Source organism: Palaemon carinicauda, chromosome 11 (genome assembly GCF_036898095.1).
Source record: "Palaemon carinicauda isolate YSFRI2023 chromosome 11, ASM3689809v2, whole genome shotgun sequence".
Classification (NCBI taxonomy): Eukaryota; Metazoa; Arthropoda; class Malacostraca; order Decapoda; family Palaemonidae; genus Palaemon; species Palaemon carinicauda.
In genome coordinates this window covers 112,349,054-112,361,430 of record NC_090735.1, presented here as the reverse complement: position 1 = coordinate 112,361,430, position 12,377 = coordinate 112,349,054, and the positions used below count along the sequence as shown (strand labels likewise).

Sequence of the window (12,377 nt, the reverse complement as noted above, 5' to 3'; positions counted from 1 at the left end):
ATGATATCCCCTTCACATTATTATTATCCTTCACTTATTATAATTATATCTTTAATTCTTTTCCCAAATCCCTTTCGTACATTTACTTTGCTTTCCCACACACATCTACAACGAATCGTTCCACCTCTTTTGATTCTCTTTATTTTTCACGATTTTATTCATCTTCTCTTTTCTAGCATTCATTCATCATTTTCATCTTATTAATCATTCTAAACCCCTTTCTTATCCCTCATTCCACATACAGTATTACCATTGCTATTGGTCATTCCTATCTTTCATTCCTTCTCGCATTTCCCAAATCCAATGATTTCGCTAATTTATTTGAATTAGAGTAGATTTGGCTGAAGGAATGTGCAAGGAGAAGGAACGTGGCTACTGCAAGCTACGGGCAATCTGAACGAACGAACGCATGCACGCTGTCCCTGGTGTTTCTATTACTGTATCCAATAATAATGCATGTATTGTTCACATTTTAGTATCGTATTTATAATTAAAAACATAGCGAATTATAATCTTATGTATTGTTTTCCTTCAAATCAGCTGATCAACCCTGCCTAGTCCGTTATCAACTTTAACTTGCAGATCAAAATAACTCCCTTATCAATAAGGCATGCTATCATCGATGCACAATATTTTAAAGTTTTTAGCTCTGTGGTGCAGGATTATAAAGCCTAAATAGAGACAAAGATTGACAAGCAGCTGCTGAGTGACAAGAAGCTGGCGAGTGACGAGAAGCCGCTGGCGAACGCCCATAAGGAGAGTGAGATCATCGGTCCTCAGGAATGGCGAAGAGACGTCTCCACACAGATGGAGAAGGAGATCGTCTGGAAGGGTGGTGAGGACTACGCTCCCTTGACGAGGAGGAGTGATGATCCTTGTGATGGTGAGGGCTTCTGTTGAAAATGGGATGCAGGCAAGGAGGACAGATATCTCATCAGCAGCTGCGAATATCCTCCGCTGGGGAGACATGTTCCGAAGGGCAGGGCAGCAGCATAGTGGCAGGGTGACGTTTAGAAGGTCTCAGGAACGGAGTCTCTGAGGAGGGCCTCATTCGCGAACAAGAGAGGTGACCACCCACAGGAGAAACCGGCCTTGGACTTTGCTCCTCCCCCGAAGGAAGAGTCGGCTCGGCACGGGAGAGAATGCGGTCTTTGGCAACGACAGCAGCTGCACGCGGTGGTGATGGCCGCATCTTGTCAGCGGCAGGGGTAGATACACTCCAAGCTCTCTGTGCTCCAAACTCATCGGTGAAGGGCCTTCTACTTAAGAGGCAGTCGGTGTCTGCTTCCTTTCAGTGCCAAGCTGTAGAAGTTCTAACAGCGCCTACTTCAACAGGGGACCTGTCATTCCAAGCTAAGGCCAAAATCTGTAAAACATCAGAGAACGAGAAAGTTCTGCCTGAGGGAAGGGGCAGAGTTGCTTCTTTAAGGGAAGCAGCACTGTCCCTTGAACCTGAACCCCAAGGTTGACCTGGTGTTAATTGGTCAACACTCCTGTTCAATTGCTCCCCAGAATAGACAAATCGAGCAGGTGCTTTGGGAAGAAATTGGGGGGTCAAGAAAGTCTGAGGTTTCTTCAACTTTGAGGAAGACTCCGAAGGCAAAGAATCTCTCAGACTTTTTGCATCGTCTCCCAAATCTCTCGGCATTTATCTCAGGTGTTGTCCTGGTCACAGCACCACCGTCGGCAGGATGGACACAATGGATGTGGCTCCGTCTCAACAGAGGACATGAAAGTCCCGCAGGAGCATCCCTCAGGTCCTGGACAGGTCTATATAAAGACGGCAAAAGAAGAAAACAATCGCACCTATAAAGGAAAAGCAAAAGGAATAAGTCAAATGGGAAGCCAAGTTGGGTGGCAGAGAGGGACAACATACGTTCTCCACCAAGCAAAAAAGCAAAAGTGGTAGCACAACACTAATTTGTAGGTGAGCGGGGAGTGAGCTACTAGCCCTAACCCCCCTAACTAATGGGCGGGTGATTATACCAGGATAAAAATCTTAAGGCTCGTCTTTCAGCTTTGCCAAAAGTATAATCCCTATAAATAGCAAAGGGTTTGTACTTAGTGTCAGAACAAAAATCTTTTCACATGATAGCTGATTTTTCAATAATAATAGCAATGAATAAAAAACAGTAATAAGCTTTGTTTAGAAAGTTTTTCAAGATAGTATCTGTAAATGAGGAATGAGTTTCAACATACAGTATCTATAAAATGTCTATTCTTTAAGTTATTGAAGTACTTTATATCAAAATAAATCTATGAATTTTTCAAACAAACAAATTTCTAAATAAGCAACTCTAAACATTCAAACTTTAATCAGATAATTCAAGACTTTTTCAGTTATAAACTTTTATTGATGACAACATATCAACTTAGTGCTATCAAACATTATCAAATAAACTATTAAAACAGTCTAATTCCAACACATTAAATAAAAAATGAATTTTCTAACCTTAGCAGAAGAGACCAGTAGCGAAGACAGATGGAGTGATCCTCCTCCATTATTTGTGGTTGTAACAGGAGGGGGAGAAACAGTTTTAGAGTTTGACAGTTTTGCTATTTTAGCAGGTGGACCTCCTGGTGTTCTGTTACTAAGAAGGTGTTTCCGTGGAGCAGAACGAGGAACACTTGGACTGAAAAACCTTAAAACAGAACTTAATGGAAGGCATGATGGTTGCTGGCTTTCTTGAACGGCTTCAGTAGCAGGATCTGACAAAATGGATAAAATGAGTATTAACACAATGAATTCAGAAAAAATTCAAGCAACAATGTTTTTCTATCAAAACTCACACACGAGAAACTGAATTCATGCAGCTCAGAACACAGAAACAGTGAAGAACTAAAAGTAATATAGGTAATAGTAAACTATTAAACAATTATTTCTAAAAATTATTTTAAACAATCATTTAAAAATATGAGAAATTTCAAAGCAATTTGTATTTTTTCTAAAATATACAAACCTGTAGCTATTTATTAGGAATATCTTTCAGCAAAGCTGGAAGACTAGCCATTGAGACTTTAAAGTGAGGTGGCAACTGCCCAACAAGCTAGTTAGCCAAGGGATGGGGTTAGTGAGGGGTAGTGGGGGTTGCCAGTTACCTCTCTCAGTTACACACCAGTGTATTCGAGCCACTTTTGATTGCAGGCAGGACTTTCTAAGGGGGACAGGTGATGACGGGACACATTGTTTAAATGCATACAGGTTTGTATGCATTAGGAAAAATACAAATCGCCTTCAAATTTGTCGTTCGCTCCAAACACTCCTACAAACCTTATGCTATTTATTAAGAATGATTCGCCTACCAGGAGAATGAAAATTCAACCACTGGGGTTTTCTAGCGTTCAGCTTGGTTTGCAACAGAGATGAACCCCAACACCTCATTTAAACTTTGTGCATCGCACAGATAGTGGCCTGAGCAACCTGTGCGCATGTCATAACTAGCGCTTTGACTGTCTAGGAAAGAATTCCGAGATCAAAATAGGAATGTTAACATCAACCATAGATGTATCCTAATACCCACCTCGCGTGGAGTATCGGTGTGTTAACATGACAAATTCGAAGATAATTTGTATTTTTCCTAACCATACAAACCTTAGCTATTTACAAAGGGTATTACTTTCAGCGCAGCTGAAATGACGAGCCAATAGTTTTTAACGAGGGTTAATTACCCCCGCGCTAGTTAGCGGGGGGTGGGGAAGGGTAGCTTGCTACCCCTCCCCCCTCCACACACCGGTGACTTGCTTCACTTCACTTAGAGGTAGGACTTGACTTGGGGGTCAGGGATGGCGGGCACATACAGTATGTGTAAATAGCTAAGGTTTGTATAGTTAGGAAAAATACAAATTATCTTCGAATTTGTCATTTGTTCCGTAACCGAAATACAAACCACTCTATTTACAAAGGGTGACTTACCCCTTAGGAAGGATGGAAAGTCCCCAGCATTACTGACTTCGGCTTGCCCGGGGGCTCGATCCCTCAGTGAGCAGCACTAGAGAGAGGGAGCCCCTGTACCTCACAGGTTCCTAGCATCGCTAGGAACGAGTGGCCTACATAAGCAGTGTGAGGAGGAGAGTGTGACTCGTCCTATGAAGTTGACCTTGAGACCTTCAGATAGGAATTCTAGGATAGGACGTTCCCCATACCACCTCGTCAGGGTATGGGAGACGCAACAGTATTAAGCTTAATACTAGGAGCACAAAGAAGCATGGGTTACCTGCAGAGGTCGAGGTCAGCTATGCGAGGACCAGGATGCTACTTCCCCAAGAAAGGGGAGAATGAAGAAAGAAGTAAGGGTCAGACATACTCTTTCACTCACGCAGACTAAGACCGGGTAACAACGCCCTCAACCTACTGCTACTTGTCCAAAAAGGAGCCTGAGGTTAGACCAGCTGTTGTGCAGCCACCACAGGGCCGATAGAGAACGTATCGAGGCTCCTGTGGGTCACGTCTTGCAGGTAGTGGGCTGTGAAGGGCATTTCACGCTTCCAGACCCCAGCTTGAAGTACCTGCGTCACAGAGAAGTTTCTCTTGAAGGCCAGGGATGTAGCAATACCCCTGACATCGTGGGCCCGAGGGCGACGTGACGGAGGAGGGTCAGGATTCAGGGCATGGTGGATAACCCTTCGAATCCAAGCTGAGATGGTGTTCCTGGTGATTCTCCTCTTTGTCCTGCCTGTGCTCACAAACAAAGCTCACACATGAGGACGGACTGCAGCCGTTCTCTTCAAGTAGTACCTCAGACACCTCACTGGGCATAGTAGCAGCTGGTCTGGGTCGTTTGTTACAGAACGGAGACTCGCGATCCTGAAAGAGTCGAACCGAGGATCCGGCACTCCAGGATTCCGAGTCTTGGCCACAAACTCAGGGACGAACCTGAACGTTACCTCCCCCCATCCCCTTGAATGGGCGATGTCGTATGAGAGACCATGAAGTTCACTAACTCGCTTGGCCGAGGCCAAGGCGAGTAGGAAAGCCGTCTTCCAAGACAGGTGGCGATCGGAGGCCTGGCGTAATGGCTCGAAGGGAGGTCTCTTGAGAGATCTGAGGACTCGAACCACGTTCCAAGGAGGGGGTCTCACTTCCGACTGGGGGCAGGTAAGCTCATAGCTACGTATGAGTAAAGAGAGTTCTAGCGACGAAGAAATATCCACACCCTTCAATCTGAAGGCCAAGCTTAAGGCTGAGCGATAGCCTTTCACCGCCGAGACAGAAAGGCGCATTTCTTCTCGCAGATACACAAAGAAGTCCGCTATTGCTGGAATAGTGGCATCGAGTGGAGAGATACCCCTTCCACGACACCAACCACAAAAGACTCTCCACTTCGCTTGGTAGACTCCCTCAGAGGACCTTCGCAGGTGCCGAGACATTCTCTCCGCAACCTGTTGCGAAAAGCCTCTCTCCGCGAGGAGACGCTGGATAGTCTCCAGGCGTGAAGCCGAAGCGAGGCTACGGCCCTGTGAGGGACACCGGAGTGGGGTTGTCTGAGAAGCTCGTGTCGTGGAGGAAGCTCCCTTGGGAGTTCCGTCAGGAGTTGCAGAAGGTCCGGAAACCATTCCGCGTGATGCCATAGCGGAGCTACTAGAGTCATGGAACAGTTGACCGATAGTCTGGTCCTGTTGAGCACCCTTCTCATCAGACAGAATGGTGGGAAGGCGTACACGTCGATGTTGTCCCACCGTTGCTGGAAAGCATCTTGCCAGAGTGCCTTGGGGTCCGGGACTGGTGAGCAGTACAGGGGCAGCTTGAAGTTCAAGGCTGTCGCGAACAAGTCCACCGTCGGGGAACCCCACAAAGTCAGGACTTTGTTGGCTATCTGAGGATCCAAAGACCACTCGGTACTCACTATCTGCGAAGCCCTGCTCAGACTGTCGGCGAGCACATTCCTCTTGCCAGGAATGAAGCGAGGTGATAGTGTTATCAAGTGGGTTTCGGTCCACCTCAGAGTCTCTACTGCAAGATGGGATAGCTGTTGCGAAAAAGTGCCTCCCTGCTTGTTGATATAAGCCACTACCGTGGTGTTGTCGCTCATCACCACCACGGAGTGACCCGCCAGGGACCGTTGGAACTGCTGAAGAGCCAGAAAGACGGCCTTCAATTCTAGCAGGTTGATGTGTAGGCACTTTTCTGATTCTGACCAAAGGCCTGAGGCCCTCTGGTTCAGAACGTGCGGCCCCCACCCTTCTTTTGACGCGTCCGAAAACAGAGTCAATTCCGAGGGGAGGACGAGAAGACTCACTCCCTTCCGCAGGTTCTCGTCGGCCAGCCACCACCGCAAGTCCGTCTGTTCCAGAGACCCCATTGGGATCAGAATGTCCGGGGAATCGGATCCTTGATTCCACCGGGACTTGAGCCGCCATTGAAGGGATCTCATCCTGAGGCGGCTGTTTGGAACCAGACGGGCCAGGGAGGATAGGTGGCCTAAGAGACGCAACCACGATTGGGCGGGGAGTTCTTTTCGCCTGAGGAAAGGCTCCGCCACCCTCCTCAGCCTTGCTATCAGGTCGTCTGATGGAAAGGCTTTGTGGAGATTGGTGTCTATTAGCATGCCTAGATAAACCAGTCGTTGGGACGGCTGCAGAGAGGACTTCTCGAGGTTTACCACGATCCCCAGATCCTGGCAAAGATCCAGAAGCCTGTCTCTGTGCCGAAGAAGGGTCGACTCCGAGTCTGCTAGGATCAGCCAATCGTCTAAGTAACGAAGGAGACGAATGCCGTTCCTGTGCGCCCAAGATGAAATCAGGGTGAACACTCTGGTGAACACCTGAGGAGCTGTGGAGAGACCGAAAAACAGCACCTTGAACTGGTAGATCTTTTTGTCTAGGCAGAATCTCAGGTACTTCCTGGAAGACGGATGGATTGGGATCTGGAAGTACGTGTCCTTTAGATCCAGTGTACACATGAAGTCTTGTGGTCTCACCGCAAGTCTGACCGTGTCTGCTGTCTCCATGCTGAACCGGGTTTGTTTGACAAACCTGTTCAGAGCTGAGAGATCGATGACGGGTCTCCAGCCTCCAGTAGCCTTCTTTACAAGAAAGAGTCGACTGAAGAAGCCTGGGGAGCCGTCCACGACCTCCTGGAGAGCACCCTTCTCGAACATGGTCTCGACTTCGGCCTGAAGGGCCAGCCCCTTTGCCGATCCCATGGCATAGGAGCTCAACGACACTGGATTCGCTGTCAGGGGAATTTGAGATGACGTGAACGGGACGCGATAACCTTGGCCGATCACTGAGACCGTCCAAGCATCGGCCCCGTGTTGCTGCCACCTGCGGACGCAACGCTGAAGGCATCCCCCACAGGTGGACATGCAAGGGGACTGCCACCCCTAGGGCTTGCGGCCGCGGCCACCACCCCTAGGAGTCTTGCCTCCCCTGGAGGACTTACCGCCCCTCTTGACCTTGGCTGGAAAGGGCTGGGGCTTAGACACCACTTTCTTAGCTGCCGGTGCCTGTTTGGGAGCCTTACGAGGCTGTTGCTGCTGTTGTGGCGGGGCTGGAGGCTTATAGGGCCGACTTGTAAGGGCCCTGTGGAGGAAGGAGTCCGTGCTGGATTTCCTCTACCTCTCAGCCGTTCGCTCCAAGTCTTGAGGCTCAAACAGGCTCTCCCCCAGAAGGGAAGCATGTCGGAGCCTACACACATCTACAGCGGGGACCTTCGGATGGAATCTCTCGGACACAGCATCGCGACGCTTCAACACCGAGTTGGCCCACACGGTGGTAACCTGGTGCGCCAAAAACTCGATGGAGCGGGTGCCCGAGAGCAAGAAGGTCTCTAGGGCCTTCCTATTGGTCTCCTTGGACAAGTCCTCCGATCGCAATAGGATGCCCAGAGATCCTAGCCAGAAGTCCAGCCACGAAGTGGCCTGCATGGCACACTTAGCGACCTTCTCGTGGTTAAGGATCTCTGCCGCCGAGAACGACACCTGCCGGGCAGAGAGTTTCTCCAGGGGAACTCCCTTCGCCAGCTCCTCCACAGAGTGATGGAGAGGAAGAGCGAGGTTGTGCTCACCCAGGATCTCGAAATACCTCCTCTGCTGAAGGCGAGGAGGAGGGATAAGCTTGTTCCCGGCAGTGGAACGACTGGAGGAGGCAAGAAGTGCGAGCTGAGCGTTGGCCCTAGCTCTGGCACTCTTCAGCCCCCGAGACCAGGGCAGAGCTGCCCTGGTCTTAGGGGCCTTCCGAACGTCAAACACTTCATCCAGAATCGTGTCTTTGCCTTCACGGGGGGCGATGACTGGATCCGTAAGTCTGTTAAGTGTCCTTATCAGGCTTAGGACCTGCCAGAAGGCATGTTCGGACTCTTGCTGTTCTCCTCCCTGCGGGCTGGCAGCTAAGTCTCCTGCCCCAGGAATCTCTTCCTGGGGTGATACGTGGACATTCCCCTGGGTAGTCGTGGGTTCCTGACGAATCCTTGCAGAGGATTTAGGGACGGTCTTGGAATCCTTGGGTTCCCTCCTGGGAGGGATACAGGATCCCAACAACGAGGTTCGAGGGGCCCCTTCCTCACGAGACGATTCTCCTGCCTGAAGCGAAGTCTCCCCCCCTGGTGCCGAGGGGAAGACTACCGCCCCACTGGACTCACCTGAGGACGGAAAGGCCTCATCCACGGGAGAAGGAGAGAGTACTCGTGCAGGAGAAGGGACCTTCGAGACCGACCTCTTGGGAACCAACTTCGCCCTAGGGGAAGTCACCACGAAGTCCACTCCTCTCTTTCTCTTCAGCGTAGGAGAGACAGCCGCTGGTTTGTCACCCTGGCCGGCGAGTGCTGGTTTCATAACCCTCACTAACGCCCATGCCAGCGGACCAAACCAAGTCTGCTGCTCCAAGGACACAGAGTCCGAAATCCTCGCTAAAGAGAAAGGGATCGGGCGATCCTTTGGAGTGAACACGACGGTACCTGCCTGAAAAGAAGGTGGGGAAGAATGCTGTACTGACCTGTCTTCGTCCTGCACTACCAACCTGTGCCTGGATGGAGGTGATCCCGAGTGCCATCTAGGAGCACGCGTCCCTGCTGCTACCACCGGCTGTGGAATTCGCCGCGAACGATGGTCGCGCGGGAGTGCGGGCGAGAGATCGCGCGGGCGCGCAGGTGGATGATCGCGCGGGCGCGCAGGCGAGCGGTCGCGCGGGCGAGCGGTCGAGCGATCGCGCGGGCGAGCGGTCGAGCGATCGCGCGGGCGAGCGATCGAGCGATCGCGCGGGCACGCAGGCGAGCGATCGAGCGATCGCGCAGGCGAGCGATCGCGCGGGCGCGCAGGCGAGCGATCGCGCGCAGGCGCGCAAGCGAGCGATCGCGCGGGCGAGCAGGCGAGTGGGCGCGAGGGTGGGCAGGTAAATGAACACGTGTCCGAGGCGACGAACGCAAGCGTTGGCGCGACGGCGAGGGATCGTGCTGCCGCGTAGGTGAGGAAGATCGCTGGCGATGTAGATCCACAGGCGATCGATGACGAGCTGGTGAGTGCAGTCGCTCAAGTTGGCGATGGCGCGATGTGGTATGTCGACGCACTGGTGTACGATGATGAGCAGCATGCGCAGGTGAATGACCGCGTAATGGTAATCGATGGCGAGCAGCATGCGCAGGTGAATGACCGCGTAATGGTAAGCGATGGCGAGCAGCATGCGCAGGTGAATGACCGCGTAATGGTAAGCGATGGCGAGCAGCATGCGCAGGTGAATGATCGCGTGATATGGCGATGGTGATCAGCATCCGCAGGAGGGCGATCGTTCAGGGTTGTGCGATGAGGAGCAGCATGCGTAAGCGGGCGATCGTTCAGGGTTGTGCGATGGCGAGCAGCATGCGCAGGTGAATGATCGCGTGATGGGGTGCGATGGTGATCAGCATCCGCAGGAGGGCGATCGTTCAGGGTTGTGCGATGAGGAGCAGCATGCGTAAGCGGGCGATCGTGCAGGGTCGTGCGATGGCGAGCAGCATGCGCAGGAGGGCGATCGTGCAATGGCGAGCGATGGCGAGCGATGGCGAGCGGCATGTGCAGGCGGGCGATCACGCGATGGCGAGCTAGAAGCTGGCGAACCATGTTCCTTCAGGAGCGTTGGCGAACCTCGGCGCGTTAGTTGTCGCTGTTGAATAGGCGATACTAAGATCGCCTGTGCGCGCTGGCAAGCAGGTGAACGCTGGCGAGGAGGTAATCGCTGGCGCGTAGGTGATCGCTGGCGAGCTGGTGATCGCTGGCGAGCAGAAGGTCGACGCGTGTCCTGTGAGAGGACAGGTGGTGCAGCGCGTTCACGAGCAGGAACGGGAAGATCGCTGGCGCGTTGGCGAACATGTGTTTCTGACACACGCGCAGCACGATGTTGCGTAGCCACAGGACCAGGCAGATGGTGAGCAGGGAGTTCAGCAGGAACTAACGGGTGGTCAGAGACCGCAGGGCGATGGTCCTCAAATGAGCGCTGACGCTCGGAAGAGAGCTGACGAGCAGGAGAGCGCTGGCGAGGGGGGGAACATCAGGAGAGAGCCGACGAGCAGGTGAGCGTCGGCGAGCAGGAGAGTCTTGGCGAGCAGGAGATCGTCGACGAGTAGGAGAGCACTGGCGAGCAGGAGATCGCTGGCGAGCAGGAGATCACTGGCGAGCAGGAGATCGCTGGCGAACAGGTGAGCGCTGGCGAGCAGGAGAGCGCTGGCGAGCAGGAGAGCGCTGGCGAGCAGGAGAGCGCTGGGGAGCAGGAGAGCGCTTGTGCGCTAGCACTGCTCGCGTAAGGGAAGAATCCCTTAGCCCCGAAGGGACCGTTGCCCGTCGGGTGACGAGTTCTCCAGAAGGCGAAGATCCGGCAGGAGATGGTGAGCGGTCTGCAGAGAGGTTCAAGGAGGGCGGAGCAGTAGGATGAGGCTGACGAGGATAGTCCCCCCCGGAGGACGAAGACCCAAAAAGGCGTCTCTTAGTCCCCCTGTAAGGGGAAGGGAGGCCCTTGTGGCGTAGAGGGCGGTGAGCCTTACGGCGGAGGCGGCCTCGGGGGAGATCGTCGGGACCATCGGTCCTCCGAAGGGGAGTCTCCATCAAAACACTTCCCTCAGAAGGAAGCTGAGCAGCAGTCGAGACCGAAGGACTCACTTCCCCCTTCGAAGGATGTACGGAAGGAGGAGGAGAGCCTTGAGCACCATCACCAGCAACAGCACCTGCAGCGGAAGGCCCAGCCACGTCGGAGGCCTCTGTCACCACGACGTCGACAATAGACAGAGGGTCTACCTCTGCTACCACCGGCGACTGCTTAACAGCGATCCCCAACGAGACAAGGTCAATAAGAGCGACCCTGGAGGGCAAGCCCTTAAGCCCCAGGGACGACCAAATCTGTAAAAGATCATCACTGGATAAGGCATTATTAATAACCTCCCCCGGAGGAGGAGGGGGAACCGCCTCGCTATGGGAGGCGACGCCCTCTCCCCCCACCGAAGGTAGGGAAACAGAACAAGGGCCTGCGCTCCCACTCGGACGACTCTCCTTAGGAGGCGGCCGAGGGGGAGCTTCGGAGGAGGTTTGGGCGGCGGAAGAAGAGTCCCGAGAACCTTCCTCCTTCAAGGCTAACCCCGGAGGAGAACGGTCTCTCTTGGACTTCTTCTTACGCCGACTGCCAAACCTCTCCCACTGGGAGGCAGACCACTCCCTACACTCACGGCACATGTTATCCTGGTCACACCGTCGGCCCCAACATTGAGGGCAGAGGGTGTGTGGATCCGTATTAACGTCCGACATGAAAGTCCCACAAGGACGGCCGGCAACTCCAGGGCATGTACGCATAGTAAAGAAAATAACTGAAGGTCAACTTCCAACCAACACACACGCTGAAAAGAAAAAGCAGAAAATTAAAGGCTGTCACGAAGGTGATGAGCAGACACGTCTGATCACCGCCGAGCCAAAAGTGAAGTGAAGCAAGTCACCGGTGTGTGGAGGGGGGAGGGGTAGTAAGCTACCCTTCCCCACCCCCCGCTAACTGGCGCGGGGGTAATTAACCCTCGTTAAAAACTATTGGCTCGTCATTTCAGCTGCGCTAAAAGTAATACCCTTTGTAAATAGCGTGGTTTGTATTTCGGTTACGGAGCAAAGTATTAATTCTATACTAGGTTACAAAGGGAAATGGTTATTACCTGAAGAAAGGTGAGGCCACCATGCAGAGGACAAATGGTGCTGTACACCAAAAGAGAGGGAACATGAAGGAAAGAAAAACCCCTTATTTTTTACATTCATCCCAGAATAATCCTGGATAACCTATGCCCTCAACCACCTGCTACTTGTCCATCAAGGATCCTGAGGTATTCTAAACCACTTGGTTTGCAGCCACCACAGGATCAATGGAGAACATCTCCATGCCCGTGTGGATCATATCTTGCAGGTAGTGGGTTATGAAGGTCGTTTGATGCTTCCAAACAC

At 52.3% G+C, this 12,377-nt stretch overlaps 1 protein-coding gene across 1 annotated transcript in view; it reads right to left on the bottom strand.

Annotated features, from left to right (window-relative positions):
- The window catches only part of LOC137650121 (uncharacterized), a 221,210-nt gene that overhangs the window by 179,497 nt on the left and 29,336 nt on the right, over nucleotides 1–12,377 (bottom strand). The window contains exon 2 of the mRNA XM_068383254.1: nucleotides 2,453–2,709. Coding sequence (XP_068239355.1) covers nucleotides 2,453–2,709 — 257 coding nt within the window. The remainder of the gene's footprint in view (nucleotides 1–2,452; nucleotides 2,710–12,377) is intronic.